Consider the following 14,447-nt stretch of genomic DNA (forward strand, 5'->3'; position numbering starts at 1 on the left):
TTTCTCTCTCATTCCTCATCCTAATTTTTCGGATCTAGCAATTCGCATCCACAGCAGGCGGTGAGAGGAGCAACACCAGTGACATCGACGGCCTTCGGTGAGTAGGCAACGACGGCCGACGGAAGCCTCCAATACGCAAGCAGCGGGATCCAGGCACTAGGCGAGGACTTGCTGGCGTGGAGCAGGCAGTGCCCACGGGATTTGATCGGCGGTGGCCTCCGGCTACTCCGCTTTCCGCCTAAACCGCCGGTGCCCAACGTCTAGGGTGGCGGCGCTCTAGGCTCACGGCCAGAGAGGAGCCTTGCTTTGTCCGGGGCCAACATGCAGGAGCACTGTCGTCGGTGAACCCCTCCGACCGGGATCAATCCATCGTCGCCGCCCCCCACCAGGAGCCTTGATCCTGCTTGGGTGTTTCTATGCCAACAACTACTGGCGGCCAGGATGGGAATATGGAATTGGGGCTGCGGTTGAATTTGTATCGAGTTCCTCGCAGGCCCTTCTGCTACCCTCTCTGCATCCTCTTTGTTTGTCAAGATGGTAGGGAAGCAGATCTTGCTCGACCCAGTGAAGGAGCAATTCGGCATGGATCCAGTGGTCAGAGACGAGGATTGAGGAGGTCGTCGCTAGCTTCTTACTGGTTTAGATGCAGAATGTTGCTGGGGAGAAGCATAGAGGAGGATGTCTCCTCCACGCTCCATGACCACCATGGCCTCGGCAACTCCGCGCACCGGGTGCCTGGGTCCTGTGTTGTGTATTGTGTTTATCCATTATTATTCTTTTTACTCTACAATGGTCCCAAGTCTTATTTAACTGGTGGCGAAAGGGGCTTTACTCCCGGTTAGGAACCCCCTATAGTCCCGGTTATACAACCGGGACTACGAATGTATCTTTAGTCCCGGGTGAAATAACCGGGACTAAAAATCCATCATCTTTTGTCCCGGTTGATCTTACTAAGTAGGACTAAAGACTTTTTTTCCTCCTTCGGTTCTTTCTCTTTTATTTTTTTTTAGTTTTTTTCTTCGTTCATATCGATTCATTCACAGTAAATATATTCATTCACAACATCACAAATATATTCACACAGATTCATTTACAACATATACATTCACAGAACCATTCACATAAACATTCACAAACACATTCACAAATCAACATCCAGAAATCAACATCCACAAATCATCAAAAAAGAAAAGAAAAAATCATCCACAGATCTGGGCCCAGGAGGGGAGGGCAAGGCCGGCCTCCATCCTACCGCCCCTTGCCCGGCCGGCCTCCCATCCCGCCGCCCCGCGCCGGGCCGCCGCCGGCCGGACTCCATTCCGCCACCCCGCGCCCCGCCGGTGCCGGGGCCGGCCTCTCATCCCACCACCTCGCGCCGGGCCGCCACCGGCCGGCCTCCATCCCGCCGCTGCTTCCGTCGCCGCCCGCCGGAGGGTTGGGGAGGAGGAGAGGAGAGAAGGAGAGGATCCTCGGCACGTAAGATGGCGAGGAGAAGGGGATCGGAGGAGAGGAGAAGAATAGATAGGGTGTGAGGAGAGGAGGAGATAGAACCGGGAGGGAGGAGGAGATATTTATCTCGATCCGATTCACGCGTACGCCTCGATCTCTCCGCGCATGCCGATCTTTTTTCCCGGTTGGTACACCAACAGAGACTAAAGATCAAAAAGTAGCTCTAACCTTTTTAACCGGGACTAAAGATTACGGTTTTTATTGTAACCGGGACTATTGTGGAATTTGGTCGACCAACAAAAATGGTTTCTCTACCGGTGTTTGCAATTTTTTTACTCAGGATGTTCAATTTATATACGGCATTAAGTGAGTAAAATATATTATCCACCGATCAATGAAAAATAATGGGGAGTGAAATTTCTTTCTAATCTTTATTGAGTCCCTACAAGGAGTAAATTTTTAACTACCTGTACATAGAAGGGGAGTAAAATTTTAATTACGTGAGTAAAATTTTAACTACGTGTACATGTAGGGGAGTAATATTTTTATTATGTGAGTAAAATTTTAACTACGTGTACATATAGGGGAGTAATATTTTTATCACATGAGTAAAATTTTAACTAGTATAGATAGATGTGAGTAAAAAAATTATTACGTGTATACAGAGGTCTGGTTGGTCTCATTTCACTGAGGAATTTTTTTACTGAAAGTAAACTAACGAATGAATGTGGGATTTAGCTGAGGAAATTGTTTACGGAGATTAGAACTATTGGATGAATGTGGGAAAAAGAATCCAAAAGATTAATAAAGCAATCGTTTTACTAACAGAACAAGTTTTCCTAAACAGATAATATACCCAGTAAATTTTTAACTTCATCCTAATGGAGCGGTGGGAGTATTTTTTAACACATACCAGAGAAGCAAGGTGGGCCTCCATGGCTTCATTAGAGAAACGGAAAATCAGGACGTGAGATGTTGTGAGCGCAAAAAAAGGAAAAAAGCGGGCGGGCTGCTGTTGTTACTGGCGTTACCTTGTTGGTAGCACGCCACATGCGCTATGTAGCGTTACCGTGTGTGTGTGTGTATATATATATATATATATATATATAACCCCATACCTACACATATGTATAAATATAAATATGTATAAACTTTACATATGTATAGAGGCGATGGACTGACCATGCGCCCGAGCCCACGTGCAGTCAGCCACACATTAGCTACCCCTTCCTAGGTCTTTGAGCGTGGAGAGTGGAAATGTACTGCCAGTTTCTATCCAAGGAAGACAGGGCACCACCCATCACTTGCCGATGATGGGGTTCACAAGGAAGTGTGTAACCCAGAGGATTAATATTGGATGGGTCATTGATACCTCCATCTATCTTGGGCTAGGTATGAAGTATTATGGGCCTGTAAAATGCACAGCCTGCTAATTGATTAGGACTCAAGACTCAAGAGGCAGTTTTGGTGTATGCGATCAGGATAGCTCAGATGAGAGCAGGGCCGTCGATCTAACTATCTATGCATGTTTGCAGGTGAAGTGGCATCATGGTTGTTTTGCTTTATAGGAGTAAATGTCCCTTAGTTTTTATTTTTTACGGTTAAAACAACAGGAGAGGCTCCTACTGCGCTATATTAAATATATAGATATTGTACAGGGGCGAAAATTTACAAAGGAGAGGGAGAGACAGAACATGAAGGAAAGAAAGAAGAAAAATTGAGACCAAAAGAAAGATCTAATTTAAGTTGTGTATCGATGATTGCCAACTGGGTTTGTTTGCCTCGTTTACTCTGTGCATATGCCGAGTAAAATCCTTCTTGAAATATGCTTTCCATCTATCAAAGTTGATCGGTATGTTGTTGAAAATGACATCATTCCATCTGGCCCAGATAAGCCAGCATCCAATTCCTATGACCTCCATGAAAAAAGAGTGAGGGAAGAGACTTCTTATTGTGACCATATTCATGAATTCCTTAAGTTCCATGTTATACCAACCTGGTTCCAGCATTGTTGGGCAAAAGGGCATGTGAAGAACAGATGAAGGTAGTCTTCAGTTGTTGTAGAATCACAGATATTGCATCTGGCTCCCCCTTGGGTTTTGAAATTTTTTTTTGGAGGAGTTCTTTGGTGTTTAGTCTATCCATAAGCAACAACCATAAGAAGACCTTTATCTTCATTGTGCATTTACTTTTCCATATCAGAGTGATCGAAATCTCAGGCTGAATGTGGGCAAAGAAGAGGTCATACATTTTCTTGGATTGGAAGTGGTTAGGCTTCCACGTGTAGTTCCATTGGTCAGGATCAGTATTGAATTATATTGCTTGGATGGAGCTTGCCAAAATTTGCCATTGAGAAACAGCTTGTGCGGGAAGTGGGATGTAAAAGAGGTTTTCTATCTCATTTGAGAGTTTGAAACTCCTGAAGGAAATGCCTTCTTGTCTTGCATATAAGTACAGAAGGCTGAGTTGGTTATAGTTATATAGAAAGAAAGGATGTACTATTATTTACCACATCATGCCTTGGTACTAGATGGGCCATTTCGAGGCCCAAGTTCAGCTAGTGTACACATTAGGAAGGATGAACCATGTCGAGGGCCTTTTTGCTAGATGGGCCATTTAGAGGACCAAGTTCTACTAGCTAGTGCACACATATTAGACCATATGGCTCAGCCCGCTCTCAGACTACATTAGAAACCACCCGGTTCAACACACGCTTTTTTTCTAAGGACTTGGAATATCTAAATCCTCCAATGTGTTTACCCTTTACCTAGTTGGGACCAACCGAAGTCATCTCGGGGAAAGAGGGGAAAATCCCCCTGTGTGAGGCTCATTTGTCAATCCCATGGACCGGATGCTCGACCGTCTGATCACACAACTATGTGCCAAGCCAACTGCGCTACATGCAATCCTATATGTTGCTGAAAACTGGAGCAAAATATATTCCATAGAGGTTGTAAGTTCAAGTGATATTATTTTGGTTTTGGTTACTAATTGAAAATCTAATTATATGAGACTAATGTTTCTTTGAGTAGTATCATTTACATCTGAAATTAAAAAATAATGATGAGAGGTTATCATCCATCACCAAAGAGAGAAATGATTGCAATATTTTGGAATAAATGATAACTTGACTTTTATGGGAATAACCTTTTACTCTATGTAAATTATCAACCCTATTATCAACTAGGATATTTCCTGATAATAAGATATGATAGAAATGATTTCTTTGGCAATGGACCTTAATCACATCAAGGATGAAATCCAGAGATAAAGCGATATGTATCATTTCTTATCTCCATCTACATTTTGATAGGCTCATGTATATGATTATCATGTTATTGATATATTCATGTGAGACTAATGTTTAATTGAGCTTAATCTTATTTAGTCTCCTCTATATTGAAAACATGAAAACTATGAAGATACGTGTTTATGCTTATCTGATCTATATCTTTTCCACATGACTTCTATGTATGTATCGGATAAACTCCCATTGGTTCAACTTTTATTCATACATTTGCCTCTCACTGAAATATTTTGTATGCATATATTCAGGGGAAGCGAATCCTATACACTTATTATGCATGTTCTGGATCCATGTTGTTCACCTATTCTTTATATTTGATCTTTGCAATTGAGCTCGCTTGCGTATATATGACACTTTGTGGTGTTAATGAATGCTCGACAATTTGATTTGGGCAATTGGTCATTTGATCCTATTTCGAAGCCAAACTACCAATCTAACCCAACTTTTTCTAGTTTTCTTATTTGACCACACTTTCCAAAATCAAAGATAAAGGTTGACTCTATTACGTTAAGGCGAGTTAACAGTGTTAACTAATGGTCAAATAGTCCCTTTACCCTTACTTTTTTTGACACTATTATATCAAAACATGCATATATTCGAACCTTTTGACGTATTTGTAACGAATTTGATATATCTTTCACATTTGACACAAAGCTTGATAGATTTGGCTTCAATTTGACAAAATTAAATCAATTTAACAAATTTGACTTCAATTTGATAGATTTAAGTAAACAAAATTTGACATAATTTTGGTAGATTGATTTTGGTCTTGCAGTGGTGAGAAAGCATTATGCAACACCAATTGTCAGGACGATCAAATATTGATCAAAGAGTAAGCCAATTAGCCAAGAACAACAACACCATCATCTCCTCTCTGCACTCATCCTGCTTGTCCCTCCATGCAACAGCCGTCACCGTTGGCAACCCCTCCCTCCGCGCACTGATGCAACCATCGCCTCCCTTCCTCCGCGCACCAGTGCCGTCGTTGCCTCCCTCCCTCTGCACGCCAGTGCCCGCCCCCTCTTTCTCCTCACCGAGAGAGATGAGCCAGAGAGAGAAGGGAGGTCAGGAGATGCCCAAATGGATAGGGTTGGAGTGAGGGTTTTTTTGGTTGGTTTAAATAATTATTATATTTTTTCCTTTTTTTCTAAATGAAACCCTAACAGGGTAGTGCAAATAGGGTCAGGCGTTATGTTCAATTTTGAAAAGCAGGGTTAAATACGCAAACTAAGAAAAATTGGGTCAGATCGCTAGTTAGCCTTCAAAATAGGGTCAAATGATCAATTGTCCCATTTGATTTATATATTTCATATGCAATCGATTGGTCATCAAGTGGAGGATGATGACCGATTTGTTAGGAGTAATAGATTTCCTTTAAATCTTGCAAAGGAATAAATCCTACCATGATGAAGTTAAAGGTAGAACCATAGCTTGATGGTCATCAAGTAAAAGGCATCATCTGTGTTGATAAGGATGGAATCAAGCTCATAATGACAAGGTATTCTTGATAAAGATTGACCAAGACTACTATATGAAGATGGTTCAACTGAATATCACAAGTGTTGATCATAGAGCAGGAATTGACCCCAAGTTGGATGAGTGCAAGGCAAATATATGATGAAGCTAAGAATGATTTTCTTAGTCTTTTGTTGGTCTTGATGTTTGGAGCAAAGACCGGGTTGCTACATAGGCATCATATTATTAAGAGGGATCAATGATTAGTGGCTTGATTTGAACCATGTGCAAATCACTCAATCTTATATGCATGATCGTTTTCCTTAGCCATGCACATTAAGGTTTTTTATGGTTTGAGTGAGGAGTCCGGGTCGGATCTTGATTCTTTTTAGGCTAAACTAGAGCCTTTGACATACATGTGGTAAGACTTGTTTAGATGTGTATCATGCTTGGCTTTTATATCTTGTCCACCCGCAAGTCTCGTTGGAGTTGGTTGTGTTGACAAACAAAGAGTTGGCCATGTTTAGGTGTGGTTCTAGGCAAGTGTGGCGAGTTTTCTCAAAATCCAAACAATGAGAGAAGTGGGCATGTCCAATAGGAGTGAGTGGCCTCATGTGGGTATGTCCGGTAGAGTATCTTTTGGAGTTTGAGCCCTATATCCTTGAGAAAAATTGTGACTATTAGATGGATTGCTCATAGGTGGATAGCCTTATGAACAAGCTTTCCATAAAGTGCAAAAAATGTTGAAATAAGATACCCGAGTCATGTGAAATCGTCTTTTTCTGATAGACGGTTATCTTGAAAAGTGGCATGTGCTCCGACTGATGGGTGAATTGCGATCTGACTAGGGAGATAGAGCTGAGACCGATCAGACCAAGCTAATGGCGGTCTAACCGAGCTAAGAACGGTCATACCAGGCCACCCATGGTGGTTAGACTCGCCCCCTATGATGTGACAGGTAGCAGCTAGTATTCTACTTGTTGCCTTGATGGCCAGTCTGCTTTTTGCAGCCTGACCGATATACCACTGTGACTTGTGGATTTTGCCCCAAATGGCTAGTTTGTCTTGGCGCGTGTATAAAGGCATCCTCACTAGCAGCAAGAGCAAGGTTTCTCGCACTTCATTGCATTATCTTGAGCCCTTGCAAGAACTCTCGCACCCTTGTGCACTTAGTTTATCTACTACGGTGTTCGAGAGTGAACTAAGCCAATCCAAGTGCATTTCTTCATTGTTAAAACTAGCGTGATACTTGACCATGCATCCTCAGCAAGTATCCTAGACATATTACTCTTGGAGGTTGCCACCTCGTGGATGGCTTGCAGGAGTTTACCGCCTTTGGGAAGTCATCAACAACCTACACATTGAAGCACATGGCGAGGGGAGCCAAAGTCGGTTTGGGCGTCCTTGTGGTCCATCCAACCTTTTGGCCCACCTCTCGGCCACTCCTTCGGTTGGGTAGCTGCCTAGTGATTCCCCTACATGTTGTACCTTAGTTGGGCTCAATTGTAGGTGGTTTTGATTAATATGTGGGCCCTCCAATTTGTGTACATCAAACAAAAAAAACTTGGTTGTGCATTCAGCACAACTTCTTTATTCTTTATCCCTAACCTGATTATATGCTATTCCCAATATAAACTCTACCTAAATCATTCAATTACCAGAGTGTTTCATCACTAGCAAACAAGGATCATAACAAAAGAGTAAACAAACATTGATAATTTCCCTTAAAAACAACGAAAGGACCTCCGATATCTTTGTCCCTCGGTTATTGTGATAAGAGCAGCATGAAAAAAAAATGAACAATTGATACTTATCATTTAATGGCTCGCCGCATAATGCGGCAATTTGGTTTTTGAATTTTTTATTTTAAACAAAATAATACATGCCCATATATTTAAAGAAAACGACAAGATAAGGTGCATTTATTTGCTGCTACATAAAAATGATTCGATTCATTATGATACGATTAAATGCACGCCATCTTTCTTTGCACTATTTAAACACCACAATGGCTAGGTGCATCCTAAGTTCTATTTCTTTCTTGCAGAAGCATCAGGGATTGCTTGCTTCGTGCTTCTCTTGCTATAGTTTTGAATCTCTTCACTTGAATCTCATCTTCACTTCACAATGTCAACTATCCAGGTTCCTAACCCTACCGACCCCGAACTTGCTCAACGGCTTGTTCTTGATCTGCTAGATCCAGATCTCAGAGGGCATGCTCTGGCTGAACTACGCAAGGTAATGCATATTTTTCTTCATTATCTATTATAACTATTCTTTTTATTTGAGATTAAAGGGTTGTATTGTTCGTAATTTCATATTTACTCATATAATGAATACAACAGTAAGGTCCCCTTTCTTGGTTCAAGATTTTCAAAAGGCAAATATTTTGCTAAACATTATTGGAAGACATCGGCCTCTCTAGCAGTAGATAGATGCAAAAATCGAGGTTTGAAAGATGGATTGCCTAAAACACATGGAATATATATATATATATATAGAGGGGGGGGAGGGGGTTGCTAGGAGATCACATGGGCCACGCTTCCACTAGTTGCTTGTGCCAAACCAATGAAACCATGGCAGTGTTGAAAATAGATAATGAAACCATGGCAGTGTTTATGGGATATGTACTCTAGTTTCTTGGCTGTGTTGATTTTGGAAAGAGCGAAAACCTTAATTGCTTTCTCTTCTTCCAGCATTAGAGGACCAACAATGGCTTTTGGAAAAGCCACCAAAAGGATGCCTGTTTTGTCGCAATATCAAAGTAGACAGCCGAAACAAAATAGATCTAACTAGGAAACTTAAGTAGTATAAACTTATTGCAGCGTAGAAATCCAAAATCACAACAATACAAAATTTACTCACATTATAAACTTCCCTTTTTTTCTTAAATGGAAAGTCAACACATGACCAGAAACGTTGTGCACACTGCATACAAATTCTAAAAAGCTAAAATAACTGACAACATATATAATAAACAAACCAAATATCCTAATTAAGTAAATAGATATCCCCCATTAATAATAACAAACAAAGGAAACAAGAGTCTTTGAACAAAACACAAGAACTAAAACCAACACATAAAGAAGCATAACATTTATATAAAATGGAAATATTTCACTGTATTCCTTAGCAAAGCACTGCTTGAGATAGTGGTACTTGCATGATTTTTTTCATAACCCATGCAAAACACACAACAAATAGCTAGTAGCATCAGCAAAAAGCGGTGGCATGGGATATGTTCTACATCATGGTGGGCCAAAACCCTGGTTAATATGTAAGGTCACTTAACTCTGGGTCCCTGGTGATCTAAGATATTAATTATTTCTATTATCAATAATATTTTCATAATAATTCACCAAAAAATATTTTTTTTTATTTTTATGTTGATTGATTTTGTTGTGGTCCTTACATAAACAATATTCAGTTATTGTCCTATTACATTGTCATACAAAGAAAAATTATGCATTTGTAGTGATGTTGTTGTCTATATTTTTAGAAAAGGGAGATGTTTCCAGATTTGGCTCCACTATTGTGGCACTCTTTTGGCACAATTATTGTGCTGCTACAGGTAACATTCTTGAGTAGTAGTTTATCCATTGTGTTGTATGTCCATGATCAATCTTTTGTTGAGGAGCCCCTCAACACCCCCCTTCCCCTCCAAAAAAAGAAGTGTTTTAGTCAACCATTCTCCACAATTCAGCAATTAAAACACAATTGAGTTCTATCATATCTCAATTATGGGTTAATGTAATTTATTAATGTTTGAGCTCACTTTTATTTGTGTTAATGGGTACTCATATGTTTTTATTCTTGCTATAATAAATAGGAGATTATAGTAGTCTACCCTGTCCTTTCACCCCCAACATTATCATTACTTGCTTCAAGTCGAGTCTGCAATGCGCTTGCACTTCTTCAGGTACACGCTAAGAAGAATACAACACCACTAGAAAATATTAAAGCTGCTATTTTCCATATATCATATCTTATGTCACCTTTCCTTTTTCTTTTTTACTTTCTTTTCTTTATTGCAGTGTGTTGCATCCCATCCCGAGACTAGGAGCCATTTCTTAAAAGGTAATGAGCACAACCCTTTGTATATCATATCTGAAACTTTTGATGTGTATTGTTAATTATTTTCCATCCTACCTAAATGTTGCGATTCATTATCATGTGGTACTAGATATTCCATAGGTCAGTGTAGGCCTTGCTACCAATCTAGATAGTTTATAGTATTTTTTTTTCACTTTCATGGTACAAACCTTTTGAGCTTTGGATTGGTTTGTAACATTCACCCTTTCGATTCTTTTTATTTTCAGCTCATATTCCATTGTACCTATGTTCATTTTTGGAAAATACCAGCAAGACCAGACCTTTTGAATACTTGCGGCTGACCAGCTTGGGTGTCATTGGTGCTCTTGTGAAGGTAATACATACTGGAAACTTTGGCAATAAAAAAAATCAGTTATTACTCTGAAAATTCTTTAGCAGGTAATGAAACAATTTTTCTTTGCATTTAAGTTAAAAAAAGGAGGGATAGTTCACTACCTCCACTACAAATGGTAAATGTTTGATTATTCATGAGAAGTGCAATGAACAGTTCACAATTACTTGGTGTATAATAAGAAAATCCTTACTACAAAAAGTAGCGTTCACTGTAATGTTTCTTCTTACTGTCTAAAAGTTTTTGTCATGTATAGCAGGATTTGATGAATTCATATAGTTTATATCCAAAATAACTGGCAAATATATTATCAGCACATGAGACAATTATTAGCATCACTGAGGTTTAATAAATTCAACTGTTTGTTTCAATTCATACCAGTAAAACTAGTATAGATATCTCAATAACTTCTTTAAAATTACTCCCTCTATATTTAAACATATAAACATTATTAACCTTACCCCGTCAAAATTTGACCATCAGTAACCCTCAAAAATGGAATAAATCATATTTGGTATATTCTTCTTTAGAGTAAATTTCAGTGTGGTCCATATATTTTTACCCATGTTGCAGCTTGGATCATATCTTAGCCAAGGTTTTCACTTTGAACCACTTAAACTTACCATTTGTTGTCCAATCTGAAATTTACTCTTTTCGAGTAAATTTCAGTGTGGTCCATATATTTTTACCCATGTTGCAGCTTGGATCATATCTTAGCCAAGGTTTTCACTTTGAACCACTTAAACTTACCATTTGTTTCACTCTAGTCCATCTCTTGTCTTCTCCACGTCCGATGGGCCATCAGAGATGTGGCAACACCATTGCTCCCCCCCACTCTTTCTCTCTCTGCTATCTGCTGCATCGTGCCCAACTCCAGTGGTTTGATCTGTAGGGAGAAGGAGTAGTGCAGCAGTGCCCAACTCCTGTTGCCTACTTTAGAGGGAGGAGCTAGCGAAGCGTGGGGTCGAGCGCACAGCTGGCACACCAGAGGTGCTAGTGATGGACATGAATGGACTAATGGACCTCGAGCAAGGGAAAGGGTGGACATTGGACAGTTTTGAGCTCCTTAGCTCATCCGGCATCCGCACAAGCATAACTACATAAGCGGTGGCACTGCCGATCCTGATGCATTGCTTTGCTTTGATCTTCTCACGGCAGCTTGACTGCAACATAGCGCCAGCTACAGGCACACGAGCGGCAGAACAAGGCACGTAAGCATCAAAGTTGGTTTCTATTTGAGTCAATTGCCTGGCCATGCGAATCGTCTTGCCAGTTGCCACTGGCCTCTCAACACATAGCACATAGGAGCCATCATTGGTTTGATCTAATCCAGCATGATATATGCCGTTTATCCCCTTATGATCAGTGCTCACCTCATCCTTCACCCTGGGTGAAATAGCCATGGTAGCAGCTCAAGGCAGTACCCCACTACACCTAGTCCAAACTGGTATGTTTTGGCAAGGTTAGATGGTGCTAAGTGAAAAGTGTTGATAGACCCTTGCCCATTGTGCAACTATGGTAATGAAAAGGGGTCCAATCTGAAATTTACTCTTTTCTTTATAAGTACTTTTTATAATTATAATTTTGTTAGATATTATTGCTATATTCTTATATATAAATAGTGGTCATAGTTGCACACCAAAAATTAAATAAATTCAAGAATGTCGTATATTTAGATACAGAGCTAGTATGAACTTTATGGTTCAGTGTTGTATAGTTTGCAGTTGAAGCCAAATTAATTTGTATCTATGGCTAAAATGGCAAAGCCTTGAAAAAGGACCTATAATTTTCTTTATGTACATGCAACATAAGAAACCTTTCTTTCTTTCTTGGGGTGTTCCACAAACATGCCTATGAAAAATGAAAATGAAGCTTCTTTTACTTTTTGTTAGATAATGGATTAAACCGGCCTCTACATCGAAACGGATGTACATAGCCATAAGCTTCTTTTACTTGTGATACATGCAGGCTGAAGGTACAGAAGTCATCAATTTTCTACTGCAATATGAATTTGTTCCTCTCTGCCTGCATGCCATGGCGGTAGGCAGTGAGCTTTCAAAAACTGTAAGTAACCAGCCATATCAATCCTCTCCTAAAATAACATCACCTTTAATTAATTGTCTTTTAGTATTCTTTCCTATGTAAAGTTTGATAGGAGCACATTTTTATTTTCAGCTAGCATCAGCTCAAAGTATAATTTGTAGCAATTCATTTATTGATATATAGTGATTCTTTGTATACTTTGGGTCTTGCTGTTTTGGAATACTTTGTAGCAATTCATTGATTGATATAATTGTACCAATCTAACAATCTAGATATTGCCATTTTCTTTTTGTTACCTATGTATTAATCATGTATATATCTATGGTAAGTATATCATATATATATTTGCATTTTTATATGTGTGTTTTCAGTGACATACACTTTGATTCCATTCTGGTAAACTTATTAGAAATTGCATCCATTCACTGATTTACTCACCTATATATGCAGGTGGCAACTTTTATTATTGAAAAGATTGTCTTGGATGACGCTGGGCTTGGTTACATTTGCGCTACTGCTGATCGGTTCTTCGCTGTGGGGACTGCCTTAGCAGGCATGGTGACCTCAATGGATGACAAGCCCTCCCCAAGGTTGTTGAAGCACATTATCCACTGTTACCTTAGGATCACAGACAATCCTAGGTTTGTTTCCTCACTTTCATTTTGCAGAATTATCTTCATTTTTTCAAACTTCTAAAGCCAGCAATGCCATTTCGATCTACCTCCTCTGCAATGTTCCAGGGGCTTGGAGGCACTGCAGACTTGCCTTCCTACCACACTTATAGATGGGACATTCAACAATCTTACTAAGGTGAGTTGTGTATTGTAGATATACATTTTCACTAAAAATTACTACTACTTCCATCCCCAAATTATAATAATTTTTAGCTATGTACCTGGATGGACAAGATATACAACCAGAATTTATTATATTTTGAGGTAGTATGTATCATCCAACTGAAGTACTATTAGACTAGGCTGATAATTGCAATCAACTCTGAATATAAATTTGTTTTACTACAAATGCAGGATGACCCTACAATGCAGCAATGGCTCCAAGAACTGTTGGTCAAAGTGAGGAGTGGAAAAATGGGAGGACTACCTCCTCCAGTTCAAGGTCACATGCCGAGGGTTTAAACCAACCTGGTTGCTACAAGGCACTGAAATGATAAACTATCCTCATGTGAATTGCAGCTAGGGAATAAGGAAAGGTCATGCAAAAGAATCACTTTATGCTTTCGTTGCTTTGAACATCTAAAAATAAAATAAATTGGAGAAGCACTCTTGTATTGATACTTCTTTGTGACATGTTGGGTGTTGGTTTAAATTCTTCTGTAGAATTTAATATATTTTGATGATAATGTTGAACTGTTGCAGGAAAATAATTTGAGTTTTGTTGATCATGTTTTGCATGATCTGGAAAATTGAGGTTGATATGTTTTTATTCTTGTGGGGAAGATTTTTTTTTTGTTCTTTTGACAGCGGAATGCGGAAGGATATACTATTATTATTGACTAATAATTTTACTGAGATTTGCCAAGGTCAAGAATTAAGCATTGCTGAAAATTTATTCTTGATCCAATGCTCCATAGGTCTAATGTGAGCTCCAGTACTCCAGATATGTCTTTCTTTAATTACTATTCATATGAGCTGCAATGAACAGATTATCTTTTGAAACCTGGTTGGAATTAAATCCAAACATTGAATTCGAAATGTTTCCCCTTTCCGTCATTGCAAGAATTAATTGAGT

General features: G+C 39.5%; 1 protein-coding gene across 1 annotated transcript; it reads left to right on the top strand.

Annotated features, from left to right (window-relative positions):
- The first annotated feature begins 8,242 nt into the window (after positions 1 to 8,242).
- On the top strand, positions 8,243 to 14,121 carry LOC107275860 (uncharacterized). The gene is made up of 9 exons (XM_026023491.2): positions 8,243 to 8,449; positions 9,711 to 9,782; positions 10,041 to 10,130; positions 10,246 to 10,288; positions 10,531 to 10,637; positions 12,624 to 12,719; positions 13,149 to 13,339; positions 13,439 to 13,508; positions 13,727 to 14,121. Exons 1-9 carry the CDS (start codon positions 8,339 to 8,341, stop codon positions 13,832 to 13,834), a joined length of 888 nt encoding a protein of 295 aa, XP_025879276.2. The 5' UTR covers positions 8,243 to 8,338; the 3' UTR covers positions 13,835 to 14,121.
- Positions 14,122 to 14,447: the final 326 nt, after the last annotated feature.

This window comes from Oryza sativa, chromosome 2 (assembly GCF_034140825.1).
Source record: "Oryza sativa Japonica Group chromosome 2, ASM3414082v1".
In the NCBI taxonomy this organism is placed as follows: domain Eukaryota; kingdom Viridiplantae; phylum Streptophyta; class Magnoliopsida; order Poales; family Poaceae; genus Oryza; species Oryza sativa.